The sequence below is a fragment of the Mytilus edulis genome, chromosome 14 (assembly GCF_963676685.1).
Source record: "Mytilus edulis chromosome 14, xbMytEdul2.2, whole genome shotgun sequence".
NCBI lineage: Eukaryota > Metazoa > Mollusca > Bivalvia > Mytilida > Mytilidae > Mytilus > Mytilus edulis.
The window spans coordinates 65,552,809-65,576,627 of NC_092357.1; the positions used below are offsets into that span (position 1 = coordinate 65,552,809).

The 23,819-nt window shown below is 33.2% G+C and overlaps 1 protein-coding gene across 10 annotated transcripts in view; it reads right to left on the bottom strand.

Moving 5' to 3' along the window:
• The window catches only part of LOC139503847 (disco-interacting protein 2 homolog C-like), a 104,358-nt gene that overhangs the window by 37,260 nt on the left and 43,279 nt on the right, over positions 1–23,819 (bottom strand). For 3 of the 10 annotated variants that reach the window (XM_071293793.1, XM_071293792.1, XM_071293794.1), the window contains exons 4-13: positions 19,435–19,554; positions 18,512–18,724; positions 17,863–18,009; positions 16,198–16,256; positions 15,634–15,691; positions 14,632–14,705; positions 4,876–4,999; positions 3,352–3,446; positions 2,820–2,930; positions 1,660–1,689 (exon numbers count right to left, since the gene is read on the bottom strand). In XM_071293793.1, the coding sequence (XP_071149894.1) occupies positions 1,660–1,689; positions 2,820–2,930; positions 3,352–3,446; positions 4,876–4,999; positions 14,632–14,705; positions 15,634–15,691; positions 16,198–16,256; positions 17,863–18,009; positions 18,512–18,724; positions 19,435–19,554 (1,031 nt within the window). The other 7 variants (XM_071293795.1, XM_071293796.1, XM_071293801.1 and 4 more) reach the window with 6 other exon arrangements.

Consider the following 23,819-nt stretch of genomic DNA (forward strand, 5'->3'; position numbering starts at 1 on the left):
AAGATTTCACCAAAATTTCCAGGAGAAAAAAATAACATTCCAAGGCCCTCCCCTCCTTTTCAAATTTCTTCAAAGGAATTTGAATTATCATTACTAAAATTACAAACCAAGTTATGTAACTCTAATAAGTTAAATTTATAAAACAAGTTCCAAACTTCTATTTTTAACTTGCATTACTTATACATGTAATTTGTTTATAACTTTAATATTTTGTCCAAAACAAGTAGTTTTAAAATTATTTGGCATGTTAGACAACTTCTGAAATTTGAAGTTTTTACAATGCTAATAAAATTACACAAATATACAGAAAAAGTCCAATCATACAATCACAAAAAACACTGCAGACATGTATTTGAAATAAGAATGATAGATGATATACAGAGGAGCTTGTGGAACATTTCATGTTTCCTACAGATATGAAATCACGGAGCGAAATCTTTGCTGTGTCTGTAATTACAAAATTTAATACAACATTTGATATATGTATCTGTAGGGATACCCAAAGCAAGAATATTTGGAAAATTAAACTTTAACAAAAGATGGAAGAGCTGACAGAACCAATAAGGAGGATAAAAGGAATAGCTTCCACCCTTATAACATAAAACTCAAGTAAAAGAGAGATGATGCTGAAATTTAATACAAAATTTCTCAATTAAGTACTTCTTATTTCTTTTAACAAAATCCAATATTTTATACCTAAGAAATGCCTTTAAATAAAACACCAATCTATAAATATCATTATCAGACCACAGATGAATTATCACGTTGTGATTGGTTAAATGCCGTCACGTGGTGACCCCCTATGAGACCGTATGGGGTTAGTAAGTTTCATATGGGGTTCATGACACGTTAATGGCGACGTCATCTATTAATGTTGTTGTGTTTCATTGTTTATTTTTCAACAAAACGCTGCAGAAAAAGTCCAGCGTCTGATAAATTCGTTATATGGTTAACTACTGACCCCCTACGGATCCATAGAGGGTGAATAAAATTCATAGGGGACTCAGCCTCCGACCTCACCCCCTATGGATTTTACTAACCCTCTATGGATCCGTATGGGGTCAGTAGCCAACCATATAACTTATATTGTAAGAGTCTACGTGTATGAAATAAAGAGCTTAAATTTTGAAGACACCAGAATTCTTAAAGTTGATGAAGAAATGGTGAAAATAAAAATAACAATCCATAAATATCATTTTTTACTTTAAGAGTCTACGTGTACGAAATTTAGAGTTCCATTTTGACTATATCCATTCTACTCTTTATTGCTGATGAAAATGTGAAAATAGCTAAACCACCAATCTTTGAATATCAATTAAAGGGTCTACTTGTATAAAATTCAGAGTGACTTTTTGACAATTCTAATCTTAATCCTGATAAAATGGTAAAATAACTTATACACCAATCCTTTAATATCATTTTTAGAGTCTACATGTATGAAATTTGGAATTACATGACAATTCTACTCTCTATTGCTGACGAAATGGTGAAATTAAAAAAAAAAAACAATCAATAATTATCAAGTTAAGAGTTTACGTGTATCAAATTCACAGCAAAATATTTGACACCATAGTTTTTTCCTTTTTGTTGTTGATGAAATGGTGAAAATGAAATCATATGTGCAAAGCAGAAATCCCACACACAATTGTAAATTCTTACCCATAAATGGTCAACAACGGTGTGATTAGACTACAAATAATGTAACACGTCATTATCATAAAATTAAAAGTGTGTATATGTTACTGAATACAGCTCTTTTGATTCTTTTAAGTAAATTTATTTTTAAGTATTTTCTTTTTGAAATACATATATAGCAATAACCCATAAAAAGTGTCCACTTGGGAGTGAAATTTTATTGAACTATGCATAACTTTTGTAAATGTACTTTTCCATAAAATAAAATATAAAGAGAGTTGTCTCCACTTAGACCTCTGTGTTATCAAAACCACTATCAATCACTTTTTTTCATTCACAAGTTAATGCCACTTATTTTTAAACCATAACATGACAAATAAAATGTATTTTAAAACTCAATTTGCATTAGCATTGTGTGACTCCTTAAGTTTTTTTACTATTAAAAAAATGTAAAAATAAAAATTTATGTATTTCTCATTACATATATTGTATAAATATACATGTTTGAAAAATCAACTATTTTATATTCTGACTCCTTTTATTTGATTAAAAATGATTAATTTCCAAATATACAATTCATAAGAAAATCTTATTAGTTGCCCTTTCCATACAAAATTTCTAAAAAAAATTTCAGACGGATGTATCTAAAGCACTGATCATATACACAGCTACTTTTGCATAGGTACTATTTCTGTACTAAAAATATGTAGTACTTGAAATTTACTTTAAATATTCAGTACTATTTTGTTACTTAAAAATTATTGTAATATTTAGGTACCTGTATTTTACAGAACTTTATTTGTACTTGAAATTTAGGTACTACAGATTTTTGGTAACTACCCTTACATTTTCAGCATTTTGAAAGTTTTTCTATTTCAAATCTCTTAAAATTATGATTTTCAAACATGGAATATTGTATTTTTTCTGTACCAAAATATTTGGTACAAATCAAGTACTGTAAACTACAAGTACCTAAATATTACAATAATTTTAAAGTAAAGAAATAGTACTAAATATTAAAAGTAAATTTCCAGTACTACATATTTTTAGTACAGAAATAGTACCTATGCAAAAGTAGCTGTGTAGAACTTTTAACATTTTGAAGATTATAGATATCATAGTTTTCTCAATTAGACTAGACCATCTACATAACCAATCAAAATCTTTGATACAAAACCACTTACCCGTCTTGCTGAGGGAACTTCTACTGGTACCGGTACAACCCCAGCTACTAAACAACCATAGAAAGCACAGCTAAATGATATTGGGTCATTGTTAGGGTAAACTAAGGCAACCTGGAAATATAAACGAAGCATAGCAATAAGATATCGTCAATTCTAGACAGAAGTATGCCCCCTAAAAATATAAAACAACACATCCAAAGGAAATGAAGTGGATTTATTTATTTTCACGGGTGTCAACTTTTTGTGTTACTGTACCTCTTTTGTTGATTGAGAAAAACTTACATTTTTGAGGGTATTTAATAACATGTAAATTATAATTGTTCATATTTTCAGTTACAGCTGGGAGATGTTTCTACAATTTCAAAGTAAAATGTCCAAAAAATAGTACATAACACTGTATCATATTGAGAAAATGCAGTTGGGATTTCGTTAACCGATCTGCAATTTTTGTTCTAAAGAAATACACTACACATTTATTTTGTTCTCAGGCCTATTGATTTGACTTCAACCCATCATTGTATATTATCCCTACCCTATCTCCAGGTTTAATGGCACCATCTCCACTTTTCTGTCCTGTTTTATGTAATAAACTATAGGCTATTTTCTGTGTTCTGTTCAATAATTTTCCTGTAATAAGAATAAAAGTAAGATATTAAATATCAAACACAATTCACAATCAATGTTAAACTGTGTACTTTCAAGATTTGTTTCGTAAATAATTTTCCACAAATGACTATGTTGAACTTTGTGGAATTTTGCATACAATTTGCACTGTTTGTCCGACTTACTGAGCTTGTATTGTATTGTCCCGAACATGCATGAACTATTTGCCACTGAACGTAAAACAACCATCAAAAACCGAGCAATTATAAAACTGTTTACTGAATCATATTTTTAAAGTACTATATTTCTATCATTATTTTTTTCTTCAAGTAGTTACATTTGTTATAATCTTTCTGAATTTTGACACTAAGAAGGTGTACATTTCTACCAATTGTTAACTGTTAAAAGGAGTTCAGACATCAAAGTTTTAAAAGAAATAAACTTTGTTTTTTTCCTGATTATATTCATACAGATTTTACATTCACACATTCAAACATCAATTCTAACAGTATCATGTGTAATGTGCAAATAAAAAGTCCTTTGTGGGTTTTTTTTTGAGCAATTGGATGGCTGACATTATGACATTTTTATTTGAGAAAATCATCTTTTTGTGGACAATGTTATATTGACTTAATTCATATGTGATATCAAACACATTTTTTTTCTATTGACATCAAACCCAGTTTTATCTGTATGAGTACTAAATTTGTATACCTAATACAGGCATAAATCAATTCTAAACATGCATGCCCTGAATATGCATGAAATATTTGCAACTAGACATACTGCAAATAACAATTTATCAATCAAAACAATACCCTGTGTTTACTGGATTTATTCAAACTTGCCATGCTAACTTCAGTAATTTTGACTTAGTTTAAATCTTAAGTTCATTATGGCCAGTCAAACTACTATCAATTAAGAAATTATTGCATGTATTTTTTATTTTGTCAGTTTAGACAAAAATGCGATTTTAAAGTCGTTTAATTCATATAAAGAATTTCCAAATGTGAGTTAAAATTATTGCGATAATAACCCTGTTGCATTTTTCGCAATAATAAAAACATCGCAATAATCTCTGAATTAAACAGTATTTGAATAAAATGTGGCCGATCTATGAGTTACAAAAGTCGAATGTCTCATCTGGTTTTATCTCCTTTTTGGTTGCCACCATCTTATTAATTTATACAGCAAATATTCTTTTATTCATCTTACAGAAAACAAATGTCTTGTCGATACAAATTTGGTGGCAGGTTTTGTTAGTTATAAAACCAGGTTTAATCCATAACTTTCATTGGAAAATCCCCGAACCAATTAGGAATATTTTTTTCACTCGTTCAGTTGGTTTTTGTCAATTTTGAGGAAATCCATTTTTTCCTATTTACAATGGAGTTGGTGTTTTAGCTTTACTTTTTGAGTGTATAGTTTTAAAGTGCAATATCGATATAGTTACCATAGGTTAAATTTAATGATGGTTTTCCACTTTGGTCCAGGACAGTCACAGCGTTAGCTTTATAGGTAGACGAACCATATCTTTGTAATGCAGCTTCTAGATTTCTGGGTAATCCTGAGGGGGTCTGAAAATAAAATAACACAAAAATACAATAAAATACCACATACAGATTTTTTGTGTACAATTTGGAAATTAGTATGGCATTCATTATCACTGAACTAGTATATATTTGTTAAGGGGCCAGCTGAAGGACGCCTCCGGGTGCAGGAATTTCTCACTACATTGAAGACCTGTTGGTGACCTTCTGCTGTTGTTTTTTCTATGGTCGGGTTGTTGTCTCTTTGACACATTTCAGGGGTGTGGAAATATTTGTTGTTGGCACTTGTCCCTGGGCAAGTAAAACTAAAAATTTTACTTGTCCGGAAAAAAAATTTACTTGCCCTGATGATCCCAATAAATATTGAAGTATATCTTGTTAGATAATATATGATTCTGACTTAGCACTGTTGTGCATCACAAACAAATGAAATCCATTTGTTTAAATATGTGTAAAAAATTAAGAAAGTAGGAAATGGGTGAACACCAATGGGACAGAAACCTAACAACAAAAATGCGTTCTCAACTAAAATTTCAAATTCTCATGTACAGTTTTTTTCATACATTCCGTGAAATAACTAGGAAATAGCATATGTCAATGAAAAGATGCTAATTTTGAATAATTTGTCAAAGTATTTCTCAATTTTTTAATTGCTTTCATATTTTGTATAAGGTAGCATCTTTTTATAGTACATATGCTGTCTGTTTGATTTTATATGCTTCCAGCATTAAAATTTGATGTAGATGCTGTTGTTAAAATAATAATGTACTGGAGCATCTTACTTTTACTGGGATGCTAGTTTTGCATTTTATTTTTTTTTAAATATTTTTTTATTTTTTGGGGATGCTGGATTTCCTATATATTGAAATGCTGGCATCCAGTCATATTGGGATGCTGGCATCCCGTTATTTTGGGATGCTGGCATCCCGTTTTATTGGGATGCTGGCATCCAGTCATATTGGGATGCTGGCATCCCGTTTTATTGAGATGCTGGCATCCCGTTATATTGAGATGCTGCCATCCAGTCATATTGGGATGCTGGCATCCCGTTTTATTGAGATGCTGGCATCCCGTTTTATTGGGATGCTGGCATCCCGTTTTATTGAGATGCTGGCATCCCGTTATATTGGGATGCTTGCATCCCGGTTTTTTTGGGATGCTGGCATCCAAAACTGTACGAGTGCAGACATCGCAAAATATCCGAATGCAGTAATCCTACAAGTTCTGTTTGATATACTGTTGGCCGAATTTCTATAGATGTACTCCAATGCATAATTTTGTGTAATGCAAAAAATAAAACAACAACAAAAATCCGTTTGTTGTTTTCCTCCCAACACTTTATCTAATGACGTCAGGGATATTATGACGTATGAGGCGTTTTACCATCATGCGTAGAGATTCATGCAGAGACAGTAAACATGATAAGAAATCAAATTTCAAGAATCACTTATACCGATATAAATATTTTTTGAAAAGTAATTAAAACAGGTAACCCTTTTAATATTCTCTTATTTATAATTTTTTTTTATGTTTTTAATACTGAAAGCGCTTGCACTATTTTTCTACGCGAATTGCGGCAAATCCCACCCGCATGACGTCATGTAAAAAGAATGTTTAAAATCGGCGAAGTGGACATGGTTGCAAGGGGAAGGACGAAAACCACTTCTTTGGCCAGTATGCCGCAATCTATTATCATTTTGATATAACAGAAACATATAAGCAATAGAACGCTACTCATACAGGTAAGACAAAGTAGATTTGCTTTTATTTTACATGCACTTCGTAATCCGAGATTTCTCAGATTTAGCCATTCATAAGGAATATTCTACTCAACTCGACAACTGTATGTCTGAAATGGTCTCATATCAGATGTCGAATTTTTCTATAGGAGACGATTTGACTTGTCCGTGATTACTCTGACGTCCTACGCTCATGGGCCTAGCTTGTCTTGGAAAACAGCTGTTTGAAGTCCGAGCAATCCGATTACTTCCAGAGGGAAAATTACAGGCTTAAATGGTTAGGTAACAATGATTAATGTCAGTCGCCAGATTCTCCCATGTCGTCGGGGAGGGATGCACTTCGATCCGTTTGTGGTAGCCAATGGTGATTCCAGAACTTTCTATAAATGGGATGTTTTTTTCGGGGGGGGGGGGGGGGCACTGACTGCCATAACAAAGGGACCGTTAAAGTCATCTTTTAGTGTTTACCTGTAATAATAAACCAAATTTTATCACACGAAAAAGAAGGGGGGCTGGATCCGCCTATGGTAGCGATGAGCCTCCAAGACAGACATACCTTAATATGACTGTGAGTTTGTACCATTTTTTTTACATTGAGTCTATGAGAGAGAAATTATGACTGTAACAGTGCTTAGTGCCAAATTACCAAAAAAACTTGAAGGAAGACTATTTCTATATTAGGGTAGGTATGGAAATAGGAAATACACATATATTTTTTTTATTTTGCCTTATGGAAATATGTACTTTTTCATGAAGTTATGAATAGTTTTGACAAAAATATGATCAAAATAAACCCCACCGAGACGATTAACCACCATCAATATGGCCATGGCCAGTAAAAATATTGGGTGCGCAAAATTAATTTGTTTACCCCTAGAAAACCTATAAGAAAACCATTAAAATGCATCACTGGTAAGAGTCCTTTGAGTTCAAGAAAAATAAAGTATGAAAAACTGAATTTCAGATTGATTTTCGGTCTAGAAAGTTGAATGTGTTGTTTGCCTTTTTTTTGCAAGGGTCTAAAACCAGCTAACTTGTGCCCGTCCGAGATTACTCTGAGTCTTGACTTCCTACGCTCAGTCATGGGCCTAGCTTGTCTTGCAAAACAGCCGTTTGAAGTCCGAATAATATCTGAGTAATGGTATGATTGCTAATGAGACAACTCTCCACAGGACTGAGACCAAATAATATAGCACTAATATGACTAAGCAGTTTACAATTAAATATGGCCTCCAACAATGAACAAAACTCATACTGCATAGTCATATATGAATCAGATTGAATGTAAAATTTGAAATACTATGTTTTAAAAGAAAGAAACGCTTATCATACATAACAGATTTACCGATTTCAAAATAAATTTACTCTAATATATAACGTAACGGTACCCAAATTGCACCGAGTACCCAAATTGCACCTATTTAGCAAAACTAGCAGCGAAAATCTTACAAGATTTTCTAGAGACTAAATAATTTGTTTTTTTTTATGATTTGATACTAAGCACATCTTTCAACATAGGTAAAACTATTTAGATATACACAAAACGTTCACAGTATCTATCAACAGATGAAGTATTTACTGAAAAAGCAAAATGTACTAAAACGTCGCCATGCGACGTCATCAAAACGTCATCGTTTTAAAATGAGCAAATACAAATGTTACAAGTATCCATTTAAAAAATTAATGAAGAATAAGCATGGACTAATATCCAATTGTTCAAAATATTTAAAGAAATTAAACAAAAGCTCTGTTATTAGACTTTTGACTATGTGAATTTAAGCATGGAAACAATTTGGGTACTCCTAATTTCAGAATCATTGATGGTTTGGAGGTCAGTTTAGACCAATTTTTCTATGATTCCATATGGTATAAGAATCATATTGGTGTACCTTTATAATTAAGAAGGATAGGGCTACAAAATAAACACAGAATGGACATTTTTGTCTTCATCATAAAAAAACGTAGATGAAAAAACTGTCAAAATAGGTGCAATTTGGGTACCGTCACGTTATACATTTTATACTTAGTTTACTGGCAGGAATTAATAATAAAAGGTTACATGTATAGTTTTATGGGTCAAGCTAGTCTTACAAATATGCCTCGGAGTCATCTTTTCATAAATGATTTTAAGCTGATATTTTCGTGATTTATTTCTTTTTTTTTAAACGAAGCTCGGTGGAAGCTTGATAATAAAAGCAATGCTTATATATAGCAAATTTGCAAAATGAATGAAAAGAAAATACGAAAATTAAGGAAAATGTAAATATCGCTACAAGAGTTTTGTGTTCCAGGACTAGGCTAAAATAAAAAATAAAAAAACACGGTGTTAACCGAATACACCATTAGATGGGAATTAAATTTCACGTAAGTCGCTAAATACATGTAACGTAACGGTACCCAAATTGCACCGAGTACCCAAATTGCACCTATTTAGCAAAAATAGCAGCGGACATCTCACAAGATATCCTAGAGACTACACAATTTGTATTTTTATGATTTGATACTATGCACATCTTTCAACATAGGTGAAAATATTTAGATATGCACAAAACGTTCACAGTATTTATCAATAGATGAAGTGTTTACTGAAAAAGCAAAATGTACTGAAACGTCGCCATGCGACGTCATCAAAACATCATCTTTTTAAAATGATCAAATACAATATGTTACAAGTACCCATTTTAAAAAAAAATGAAGAGTAAGCATGGACTTATATCCAATTGTTCAAAATATTTGAAGAAATTAAACAAAAGCTCTGTTATTCGACTTTTGACGATGCGAATTTAAGCATAGATGCAATTTGGGTACTCCTCATTTCAGAATCATTGATGGTTTGGAGGTCAGTTTAGACCAATTTTTCTATGATTCCATATGGATTAAAAATCGAATTGGTATACCTATATAATAAAGAAGGATACGGCTACAAAATAAACACAGAATGGACATTATTGTCTTTATCATAAAAAAATGTAGGTGAAAAAACTGTCATAATAGGTGCAATTTGGGTACCGTCACGTTAGGATGTATTTCTAAAAAAAACACGTTTCTCCCTTTCATAATGTACAGTATAGACCTGGATGTTGTTCCATAAAAAATTCAATTGAACTAGTGGTTCATATGTGTTTTGAATAGTTTTTAACGACTACACAGAAACAACAGGCATATATTGGTGTGGAAAACTTTATTTAAAAAAAGTTTAAATGAAGGTTTTCTTCGAATAATAATGCGTTTTCTCGTTCCCTAGTGTTGTGATGTTACAACAACAATTTATTGTTGATAATCTTTCATATAATTATTATTTCTCTTTTCAGCATTTGTAAAGAAGTGGCTTCACCTTTCTGGTTACTATTCATGTGTTGTGTATTAATGTATCACAACACTTTATAGTCATTGGACAGGTTAAACTCAGACGACGAATCATCCAAACAGCACCAGATCATTTGTGATTCCAGCTGATTTCAGATTACTAGCAATACATGATAATAGAAAGTTTGAAAGTTCCAGTTCGTGTAACTGATTTGATTAAATGATTAACAAATAAATATTAAAAAACAGAAAAAAGATACAAGTTTAATAATGATTGTAATAAAGAAAATGTAAGTTTTGTTAATAAAATGAAAGGCTCAAGTACAATAGAAGATCCTGACATGATGTACTGACTCATTGGAAGATGTATACAGCAAGGCCAGAGATACTGACAATATCCAGTACGTACAGATCATAGACACTGTGCACCAGTATCAATAATAGATTTTTTTTAAATATTTAATATTGCATTGTGGTACATGTTTTATTGTATACAGGCAATTGCGGGAAACAAATCACCTTAATTTACACATTGAATGCCAATGGGGTTTCTCATAGACACAAAACAAAATTATTATGCAGGTTTAGATATAACGCACCTCATATTTAGCATTTTAATAAAGGTACAGTCACCAATCCGTTTTGAAGAGTGTTTCTCCTGGATGACTTAGTTAATCAGACATTCCCAAGGTTGATGGTCATTGGGCAAATTCATTTGATTGATAAAATGCCATACAAAATGAGCAGCATTTTTTTTAAATTTTGACCAGTTGATTTCTGAAAGCCTTGGTAACTACTAAACTTGGTATGTTTTCAGCTGGCAATTGCATTAAGCTTATTTAAAAAAAAAAAATTCTATGAACATTCGAAACATGAGCATATCAGATTTGAAAATTGTAGTCCTGATGTCATCATATATAAATGTATTGTCTCGAGACCACAATAGTCAATAACATGTATACATGTCTTACATAATGGTAATCAAATTCAGAAAAATAACATTAAAATTGGCTAATTATTGGAAACTTACCGGTAGTACATTGACATAGTTTTATAAATATCAAATTGTTGACATCAGCATTCACATGGTCAACTAGCACTCAATTTGACTATACTTTTTGGACCTTTTGGATTATAGCTCTTCATCTTTTATATAAGCTTTGGATTTCAAATATTTTGGCCACGAGCATCACTGAAGAGACATATTTTGTCGAAATGCGCATCTGGTGCAACAAAATTGGTACCGTTGATTTTATTACAATTCAGACTCAGTTTGTTGGTCAAGTATACATTTCACACTCTGACCTATGATGTCATATTCTCAATATGCATTAAACTGGCCACTGGACATGAACAAAGACAAAAAATATAATCTTCCCGGCATTCATCAGTAGCTTTTTTTTTCATGTTTACTTGATTGTTTTCATATGCATTCAACACACAAAACCTTAGGAAATGTACTGGGTGTTATATTGGTGGATTAATACTAAATTCCAATTAATTAGGAAGCAACATTTAAATTCGTATGTCAATGAAAAATTGTACATGTCTGCAAGGTTGTGATGCCAGAATCCCTATATTTTGGGAAGCCAGCATCCGGATATTTTGGTATGTCAGCATCCAGATATATAGGGATGCCAGCATCCCGATATTTTGGGATGCTAGCATCCAGATATATTGGGATGCCAGCATCCGGATATTTTGGGATGTCAGCATCCAGATATATAGGGATGCCAGCATCCCAGTATGTTGAGATGCCAGCATCCCGATATTTTGGGATGCCAGCATCCGAATATTTTGGGATGCCAGCATCCGGATATTTTGGGATGCCAGCATCCGGATATTTTGAGATGCCAGCATCCAGATATATTGGGATGCCAGCATCAGGATATTTTGGGATGCAAGCATCCAGATATGTTGGGATGTCAGTTTCCGGATATGCCAGAATCTATAAATAATTGGAAGCCAGCATCCAAACGTTGAGGTATTCAATATGAAATTTAAAGAATTACATCAGCATCTATCAAAGGTGAAGATGCAATTTTAATCTTTTTCTTCATTATCCTCAGACACTTTTTTGAAATATGCTATGTACAGAAATAAGAAGTGCTTTTTATACAAAACAATTTCACAACTACAAAAATTATTAATATAATCGAGAGAGCATCTATAATCTTTAAGACCCAATAAAATTCATTATGTAGCATCTACTATTCATGGAAATAAATGAATCAGTATGATTTTTGGTAAAATGAGCATATGTTGATACTTAAACAAATGCAATATAGTAGAAATATTCCGAATATGGAACATGGCCGTAACATTTTCTCTGGACATTGAAAAATTTAGTAGAATACAACATAATTTTACCTTTAAAATTCAAAAATTGTCAAAAAATTCTGTTTAAGCATATATGAGAATTTCAAATTTTAGTTGAGAACACATTCAAACCAACCAATGAAATGACATACATGTAAAGGACAATTTTGCAGCAGTTTTTGAATAAAAATTGTAGCCAGTAGGTACATATACTAAATTTGAGGACAGTTATTGAAGAAATGTAAACTAAATAATAGATAAACTATTGATTTTGTGGAGTTTCTCTCAACTGACACACTTGTTCTTTTCTTGATTATTTATTATTGTCTTGATGGACTTTAAAGCGTCCCTTCTATTCACCACTTTGACAACAAATAATGTTGACCTTACATCTATTAATAAGACAAAAACTTAATTTATTTTCCGAATTTCCATAGATAGCCAGGGGCAATCTGATATCCACGATCTCTGAAATTTTCGCTTCTGTTTTTTTTTTTAAATACTCGTTGTGCTCCATTTGCATTTAAGGTTTTCTACACGACTCATGCCTCTTTTTGTCTTGCCTGCCCAGCTTTTTAATTAGTATTTATCAATCTGAATCTCGATAATAAATTTAAAGAAATGACACTTCCGGTAAATGATGAATAAAACCTAATCGACGATCCCGGGTCAATGGAAAAAGCCAATGCAATGTTACGCGACTCGGGTTCGCATACTTATTTTTATTTATTTTGGTAATCGATCTATTTTCGGTATCAAGTAATAGTGGTCCTATATGGAAACGGTACTATTTATTCTGCCATAGGCGACAATGTTAACATTTTCTAAATTTACCACTTTTTAAGATAAAAACCTGGATAAAACAGTTATATGTTGTGTTAGTACTTTATTACTCTGTTTTAAAAATTAAAGCCAAATAGTATCATGACCAACTTCCAACGGAGCTTGTTTATGTTATCCATGCCCACCGTCATTTTGCACCAAATTTATGAAATTTTGCAAGTCTTTTCGAATAATTCTCTAGAAAATATTTCAATAGGTTTTAAAATTTATTATGTAAATATACACACTGCAGTTATTCATAGATAAATAAAAAATATATTGTACCCTTACATCCAATCACAGCGCTCCTAATTTGACTTCCATCACCTGCCTTGGGTACACAAAAGGCCAACCTAATGCTGGGAAAATTAAATACTATCGTTTTCCCTATAATATTTATCGTCATGAACATTGATGATTTTACTTGCTAAACACTGGTTTCTTTTACATAAATTAAACATCTTTATACGTTTTGAAATTAATTTTATGTTTGTGTTGGATTTGAACTTTGTCTTGTATATTTTTTTTACTTGTCCACGGACAACCAAGACACAAATAATTACTTGTCCGGTTGTTCAAATGTACGAGTCGGGCGAGTCGGGCATAGCATTTCCACACCCCTGCATTCCCAATTTCCATTCTCAATTTTATTTGTGCTATTCATAAAAGGATTATTAAGTTAGAAAGTACAATTTCTTCAAAATAACTGTTGTCATGTTTCTAGGTAGATTTGTGTACTAAAGTTATACAAATAAATAATTAAAAAAAAATCTAATTGTAGATCAGTCATTCTTCAACTAAAATACATTTTCACAAATCTGAGAAATAAAGAATAATAGGTAGTTTCGTTTTGATACTGACTATATCATGTGGAATATCTAGACTAGCCCGTTAGGGCGAGTTGTGATATTCCACATGATAAAGTCAGTATCAAAAAAATCAAAGGGAAAATATACGAATTACCGATAAAACTGGAGAGTAATTGACCTTGACCTTTTTAACTTTTTTGATATGAGCATCACTAATGAATGAGGGTAGTAAAGGGGGTACCTTCATGAAGAATAACGGTTAAAATTCTTTCCAAATAACATTAACGGTAATTTTTGGTGCATGATAATAAAATGTATACTTTCTTAATCTTTTTCCGCAAATGTCGCTAACAATAATTGTTTGAGACCTCTGATGAATTACAATAAAGATATTTTGACAAATCACAGTAAAATTTAACCAATTTGACGCTAACGGTAGCCAAAAATGACTGTTTGACGCCTGACGGTTAAGGGCATTACTACCCTCATGAATCTTATGTAGGCAAAAAGTGTGCCTGGCATACAAAATTTTAATCCTGGTATCTATGATGAGTTTATTGATAGTTTTTTTCAAAATCTTAAAAGCTTGCTGTGATGATGTTAGATCAAACTTATCAAAGGGGGACTACTTTTTAATACGATATTTTTATATTACAATACTTACAGTTAATTGTTCACCAGCAACTGGTGTTAGAATGTTTCCTTCTGGTTTTGGTGCATTGGGGTCAGGAACTGGAGCTGAAAGTAAAATCATCAAGATATAAATTTTTTAATTACTGAAATTTTAATCAAACATTTTCTAAAATAAGATCTTGTTTTTGATTAGACAGGTATTCAAATGACACAGGTTCAAATGTGTTTTTTAAATTTTGGTTCATTTGTATGTTTTAAAGTTTAGTGTGGCATCCAAATTGCTGAAATAGTATACATAAATGTTAAAGGGTAAGCTGAGGCCCCTCTTTTTTCTCACCGTGTTGATCATGGAGTCCCATTGATTGCCTCCAAGCTCTTTGGTTGAGCTATTGTCTCTTTGACATATTCCCTGTTTTATCCTCTGTTCCTCTATTATTCATTGATTGTCCTGTTTAAAGTGGTACCTAACACTACAGGGAGATAACTCTGTAAAGTCAGCTAAACGTTTTAATTACGTTGTGTTGTAAAGGGAATATTAAGCTTCTCAATGATCAAAATTGGTGTTTGTCAATTTGCTATATAACCAGTGTAATTTTTCTGACAAAACGGTTGGTTCAAATTTTTTGGAATTTTTAAATTTTTGTTAAAGTGTCAAAGTAAATACTTTGTCAAAATTTTAAGAAAATTAAACGAGCTAAATTAATTTTAGTTAAAGTGTTGGGTACCACCTTAAGCAGCTTAATATAGATTTCAAGTGAAAAGGAAGTTCTTTTTAGGCAAGTTACACTGTGATAATGTTTGAAAAGACACATCAAAGTATGCAAGAAATTGACATGTTGTTGCTAGTCTATTCTCACTTGTAATTTCAAAGTACATTTAATCTAAATAAAGAAAATTGAAGTTGCAAACCAAATGGGAATTAATTCTGTTCAATAGTTCCTTAGAACATGTCAAGAAAATTGTGATGAAAATGTTTGTTTGACAAGAAGAAATAACTGCACACATCAAATATATAATTACGGTCATTTAATACCTTCTAAAGCTTCATCATCTTCTACAAAAAATTCTTTTAATGGTTTTCTTTTCGGTCTCTGAAAAAATGGAATTAAGAAGTTAACTAAAGGTTGAACAAAATTATAAACCTAATAAAAAACAAAAAGTAGACACAATAGTTTGTTACTATCTATATACATGATCATGCTTTATCCAAAAAATATTTTCTACAAGATATATACTAGTATATAAAGATCTAAGTGTGGGCAAACATTTTTGGGTAAAGCATTGCCACATGTCTAATTTTGTTAAAAGCTGTACCATATGAGGCTGTTTATTGTATACATTTGTCAAATTGTGTATAACACAGTTCCCTTTTTCATCCCCAAGATTGCTTTTTTAGGTGATGTCAATTTCAACAATTTATAAAGCCACAGTGACATCACAAACGACTTTTCTTTTTCAATCATTTATCAATAAATCTGTCATCATTTTAACAAGGTTGGCAATTTGAATATCATCATTCATGGGAATTTTTTGGGGCCAGTTGTTGGCTCTTTTCTTTTCTTCTTTCTAAATAAATATTACTCTGCAAAATACCTACTTTTAATGTGTTGAGCAATTGTTGAATCTTGGCAGAAACTTTTCCTTGGTGTCTTGAGCCTAAAATAAATACACAATAAGTTTAGTTCAATATACTGTGAAGACAATATTTGTCATAACATGTTATTTGATAGTATGTCATGTATGTAATAAGTTTGAAATCTGTTGATAATTTAAATTTACAAAATATTGTGAAATTTTGATTTTATATCTAAAATATTTCAACTCTCTTTGATAGTTGGACTATGACTTTACACTTGCAATGCAATAACATTTGAATATACAACGTCAATTTTTACCCTTGACCTTGTAAGTATTTCAAACTGCTTTTTAGCTATCTGTAAAAGTAACTACGCAAATGAGAATAGATACCTATGTATGTTTTTTGATAGTTTTGATGTAGTGTACATTTTCTGTTTTAAAAGACATCAATTTGCTGAAAATGTTTTCACAATAGTTATGAACTTTGGCAGCAAGTAAGAAAACAACTGTGAAATTTACACCGCTCATGTGAGATTAACTCCCACACGATCAGCTTGTTTCATACTTAACTTACCATTGGTATCCTCCATCCCCGTCACACTGCCTGTGTTCGTCATCCTTACAGATGAGATGTGTGAGGCAGCGTAGTGTCCGACACTGTCAGCTTGTCTCATACTTAACTTACCATTGGTATCCTCCATCCCCGTCACACTGCCTGTATTTGTCATCCTAACAGATGAGATGTGTGAGGCAGCGTAGGGTCCAACACGATCAGCTTGTCTCATACTTAACTTACCATTGGTATCCTCCATCCCCGTCACACTGCCTGTATTTGTCATCCTAACAGATGAGATGTGTGAGGCAGCATAGTGTCCAACACGATCAGCTTGTCTCATACTTAACTTACCATTGGTATCCTCCATCCCCGTCACACTGCCTGTATTTGTCATCCTAACAGATGAGATGTGTGAGGCAGCGTAGGGTCCAACACGATCAGCTTGTCTCATACTTAACTTACCATTGGTATCCTCCATCCCCGTCACACTGCCTGTATTTGTCATCCTAACAGATGAGATGTGTGAGGCAGCGTAGTGTCCAACACGATCAGCTTGTCTCATACTTAACTTACCATTGGTATCCTCCATCCCCGTCACACTGCCTGTATTTGTCATCCTAACAGATGAGATGTGTGAGGCAGCGTAGTGTCCAACACGATCAGCTTGTCTCATACTTAACTTACCATTGGTATCCTCTATCCCCGTCACACTGCCTGTATTTGTCATCCTTACAGATGAGATGTGTGAGGCAGCGTAGTGTCCGACACAATCAGCTTGTCTCATACTTAACTTACCATTGGCATCCTCCATCCCCGTCACACTGCCTGTATTTGTCATCCTTACAGAGAAGATGTGTGAGGCAGCGTAGGGTCCGACACGGTCGGCTTGTCTCATACTTAACTTACCATTGGTATCCTCCATCCCTGTCACACTGCCTGTATTTGTCATCCTTACAGATGAGATGTGTGAGGCAGCGTAGTGTCCGACACGGTCCGCTTGTCTCATACTTAACTTACCATTGGTATCCTCTATCCCCGTCACACTGCCTGTATTTGTCATCCTAACAGATGAGATGTGTGAGGCAGCGTAGTGTCCAACACGATCAGCTTGTCTCATACTTAACTTACCATTGGCATCCTCCATCCCCGTCACACTGCCTGTATTTGTCATCCTTACAGATGAGATGTGTGAGGCAGCGTAGGGTCCAACACGGTCCGCTTGTCTCATACTCTTAGCATTGTTGGTTACATCAGGTGGTTGTGAAATTGGTTGTGCTGTAACAATATCAATATAAACAATTACATATCAAATGTGCATTTCTTAAATCTCAGTAAACATATTGGTGTATTGGCTATCATGTGACATAAAAATTTGTCTTAAAATCTCAATGAAGGCTTAAATATTTTAAGTTAGAATCTTCAACTACTAAAAATTTTTAAATAAAATTTTTGTACCTTGAGCTTGTTGAGTCAGATATCAAACAATCAGTTACTGGATTTGGTGTTTCCAGCACAAATTTTATACTGAAATAAGTTTAATGACAGAAAAGCCAGGCTATTAAAAGGGTTCTTCAAGGTACAGAAAAATTTACACTGAAGGCAACCATGTCTTGCCTTCAGTGTAAAGTTTTTGTACTTTGACCTAAAATAGATTTTCTTTTACAAATTGTAATTTGGATGGAGAGTTGTCTCATTGGCACACATACCACATCTTCTTATGTCTAAGAGCATCCAACACACGAAATGTATACAGTACTAGATTTTCAGGATTACTCACAATGTCTGGAATGGTGGACATCTGAGACAGCCCTGGACGTGTTGCCAGGTAAAAAGAACATTGCACTTTGTGGTCTTTGGTCACGCCCCTGATGGTGAGGGGAATGGTCAGAGTAGGAAGACGAACTAGCACCACTATCTCGTAATCTGCCTCCTCGTAGAAAGTCACGATTCTGGTCTTCACCGAAAATACTGTCGTCATCTGATGAAGATTCTAAAATAAAATATAACAGGTATGAGGGGTTCTTTGAAAAAGTCAAAAGAAATTCATAATAAAAAACATTCTTCCACCATTCACAATTAATATATTATTCTCGACAATTTTTTAGTGTCTTTTTTATTGAAAAATTTCTTGAAATCTTTACAAGTCAGGAGCCTGTAATTCAGGGGTTATCATGTGACATAATTTTTTTTCTTTATTTTTTTTAGGCTGTAAGTTTTCTCATTTGAATTGTTTTACATTTGTAATTTTGGGGCCTTTTATAGCTGACATTGTGGAACGGGCTTTGCTTATTGTTGAAGGCTGTACAATAACCTATAATTGTTATTTTCTATGTCATTTGGTCTCTTGTGGAAAGTTGTCTCATGGGCAATCATACATCTTCTTCTTTATATCATGGATAGAATGTATAGAATATGCTAAATTAATGCACTAAACTTTTTTAATTTCATAAGTTGTGATAAAGTCTGAAAACTATCAAATAGCAACATAAGGGCATTGATTGCATGAATGAAGCCCCAGAACTGCAGCATTTATTCTCAAATATTACTGTGATGTTTGTTATTATTTCAATCTATTTATTCCCAAATATTACTGTGATGTTTGTTTTGATTTCAATCTAAAATTTCTTGATTAATGATGATACCAAGAACAATTTGTCCCTTTATTTAAACAAATCGCTTATAATTTTCAGTAAATATTACCATGTCTCGGACGTTCTTGACCTTTATAATTAACGGATGTCCGTTTTGAAGGTAATGGCATCACTGGTACCCTTTTGTTGTGCTGAGCTAAGGCCTGCATCACTGCTTCCGTTCGTACTTCTGTAAAAGACAAAATATTCTTTGTATAAACTGATTTTTGAACTAAATGTTTATTATGGATTATTGAGCTGTCTCATTATCCTCTCCCACAAATATCCTTTTGTTCCTATTTGCATTGTAATCAACTATTATGTTCTGAATACAACCTTCATCATATACAAATTATAATTGACATTTTCCTTACACCTGTAAAAAATATTCACAGGCACATGTGTATCTTATTTTTAACATTTGGTTTGATTTTGATTTTTTTACTGGTGGAGGGAAAAATCAGTCTTTCTAAATTCTTGAGTATGACTTCAGGGTTACTTTTATTTTCAGAAGAAAAAAATATATGGGTGGTGTTTTAACGGGTCATAATATTGAACAGGTTATGGCAGGTCACAAAGTCCAAATTGTGTGGTCATTTATGCAAGGTAAAATGCAATTGCATAGGAAATGGTAACAAAAATAAAAGTGCCTTCCAAACCCCACTCCCTTCCAACCGAAAACTTTTATTTTTCTGGAACTGCCAGAATAAAAGGTACATAGAAACCTGAGACCTGCAGATTTTTTTATAATATAATATAAACTAGAGGGTCCAAGGACCCTGTGTCGCTCACCTGATATTTTTATTTACAATTGTTGCATGATAAATGCAACTGTTGTACTGTCGTTTAGTTTCAGAGATATAATACTAAAAAGTGCATTTGAAACCTATGTTTAATTTCAGCCATGTGGGCAGGCAGGGTCATCATACACAGTGGTCCCTGGATATCCTAGTGGTGACTTAAACCAAGTTTGTTTAAATTCAACAGTTGTTTCAGGGGAGAATTTTTGTAAAATTTATCTAACAAGAAATGCAAAGTAATGAGAAAGTTGTGAAGTAGTTTTGTTGTTGCGCAACCCCCCCCCCCCCCCCCCCCCCCACTTTGCCAAAAAAACCAAAAAGGTAATAAAAAATTATCATATAAGGGCAATCTATCCTATTAATGATTTCTGCAAAATTCAGTTGATTGTGCAAGGGTTGTATAGCCAGCTGAGGTCGTTAAAAACTCTCTTTCTTTTGTTGTTGCAGATAGATCTTGACCTGATAAGCAATTCTACCACATGTCAGATTTGCTCTAAATGCTTTGGTTTTTGAGTGATAAGCCAAAAACTGCATTTTACCCCTATGTTCTATTTTTAGCCATGGCGGCCATCTTGATTGGTTGGCCGGGTCACCGGACACAATTTTTAAACTAGATATCCCAATGATGATTGTGGCCAAGTTTGGTTTAATTTGGTCTAGTAGTTTCAGAGGAGAAGATTTTTGTAAAAGATAACTAAGATTTACGAAAAATGGTTAAAAATTGACTATAAAGGGCAATAACTCCTAAAGGGGTCAACAGACCATTTTGGTCATGTTGACTTATTTGTAGATCTTACTTAGCTGAACATTTTTGCTGTTTACAGTTTATCTCTATAATAATATTCAAAAACAGCAAAATTTCCTTAAAACTACCAATTCAGGGGCAGCAACCTATCAACGGAGTTGTCCGATTCATCTGAAAATTTCAGGGCAGATAGATCTTGACCTGATAAACAATTTTACTACATGTCAGATTTGCTCTAAATGCTTCGGTTTTTGAGTGATAAGCCAAAAACTGCATTTTACCCCTATGTTCTATTTTTAGCCATGGCGGCCATCTTGGTTGGTTGGCCGGATCACCGGACACAATTTTTAAACTAGATACCCCAATGATGATTGTGGCCAAGTTTGGTTTAATTTGGTCCAGTAGTTTCAGAGGAGAAGATTTTTGTAAAAGATAATTAAGATTTACGAAAAATGGTTAAAAATTGACTATAAAGGGCAATAACTTCTAAAGGGGTCAACAGACCATTTTGGTCATGATGACTTATTTGTAGATCTTACTTTGTTGAACATTTTTGTTGTTCACAGTTTATCTCTATCTATAATAATATTCAAGATAATAACCAAAAACAGCAAAATTTTCTCAAAATTACCAATTCAGGGGCAGCAACCTATCAACGGGTTGTCCGATTCATCTGAAAATTTCAGGGCAGATAGATCTTGACCTGATAAACAATTTTACCCCATGTCAGATTTGCTCTAAATGCTTTGGTTTTTGAGTTATAAGCCAAAAACTGCATTTTACCCCTATGTTCTATTTTTAGCCATGGCGGCCATCTTTTTTGGTTGGGCGGTTCACCGGACACAATTTTTAAACTAGATACCCCAATGATGATTGTGGCCAAGTTTGGTTTAATTTGGTCCAGTAGTTTCAGAGGAGAAGATTTTTGTAAAAGTTAACGACGGACGACGACGACGGACGACGGACGACGGACGCCGGACGCCGGACGCCAAGTGATGAGAAAAGCTCACTTGGCCCTTCGGGCCAGGTGAGCTAAAAAGAAGATGTGGTATGATTGCCAATGAGACAACTATCCACAAAAGACCAAAATGACACAGACATTAACAACCATAGGTCACCGTACGGCCTTCAACAATGAGCAAAGTCCATACTGCATAGTCAGCTATAAAAGGCCCCAATAAGACAATGTAAAACAATTCAAACGAGAAAACTAACGGCCTTGTTTATGTAAAAAAAAAAATGAACGAAAAACAAATATGTAACACATAAACAAACGACAACCACTGCATTACAGGCTCCTGACTTGGGACAGGCACATACATAAATAATGTGGCGGGGTTAAACATGTTAGCAGGATCCAAACCCTCCTCCTAACCTGGGACAGTTGTATAACAGCACAACATAAGAACAAACTATAAAACTCAATTGAAAAAGGCTTAACTCATCAGATGGACAAAAATACAGGTGGACATAAAGCTAGGTTAAATTTCAAATCAATTACTAATAAAACTCTCAGTTTAGTTTAGACTGTATAAAAAAGAAGATGTGGTATGATGTACTTGTTTCTGATTTAACGGTTTTTATGTATATAATGCATATGTTTTTATGAATTAATGAAAGACATTCATGTCCAGTCTCAAATTGACCATAAAATTCTTTCAAATATATCAACTTCATACATACAAAAATATAAACCACTATGAAATCCTATAATTATACACACACATGTTTATCCAGACTTAAACTGGTTAATGAGTGGCAATTTGTACAAAATTATAAATGTCAAAAGTTCTACCTCAATGCTTTTCAATTAGAGGGATTTTTTAAACGCTAATTGACAAAATTGTAACCTTTTAACATACTGACGACATTTATAAAAAGTTTTAAACATGTCATTTCATATATATACTTTTATCAAGGAAGTTCCTGCTGACTTCAAGGACTGTCACAAGATATCATTCAGGGAAAATATTCAACAAGCTCAAGTTTTATCTATTTGTATCATGGATGTGGGGTAGACTCCAATTAGATGGCAAACTGACCACCCAAAGACATTAATAATGAAAAGACATCTAATTTTATAGCAAGATTTCAGACTTTAAAAAAAATGCAGACTTCCTTTCAAACCCCTCTGCTGACGGAAGTTAGGAACTTGTAGTTCAGTGGTTGTTGTGGTACCTGTTATACATGTTATATTTGTTGTTCGTAAATTGCTTTTTTCATAGATTAAGCTGTCAGCTTTTTCATTAGAATTGTTTCACATTTTTCATATCAAGGTCTTTAAAAGTCGACATCCAGTATGGCTTTTTCTCAATGTTAAAGACTGTACTTTTGACTACAATTGCTGACATCCCTTTCATTTGAACTCTGGAGGATAGTAGTTTCATTGGCAATCATACAACATCTCTAAATGTCTTTGTGTTGATTGTGTATTTAGGTTGCTGTCTCATTGAAATCTTCCCCACAAAGTAATTTAATAAATTTATCAGGTATAATTTTTTTTCTATCACATTTCTAAGGAAGGTATATCAAGCATTGCTGCAAATGCATGAATCGTACACAATTTGATTGATTGAGATTGTTGGTGTTTTAACGCCTGTTTTAAGCATCACACTTCCGGAGCACCTGAGATCACCCCTAGTTTTTTGGTGGGGTTCGTGTTGTTCATTCTTTAGTTTTCTATGTTGTGTCGTGTGTGCTGTTGTTTGTTTGTCTTTTTCATTTTTAGCCATGGCGTTGTCAGTTTGTTTTAGATTTATGAGTTTGACTGTCCCTTTAGTATCTTTCATCCCTCTTTTAGTGGCTGCCAGGTTTTATTGATTGAGGAAGCTGGAGTGCCCAGAGAAAACCACCAACCTTTGATAGGGGAACTGACAACCCTAGTAAATTAAGATTGGAGTCAAACTCACA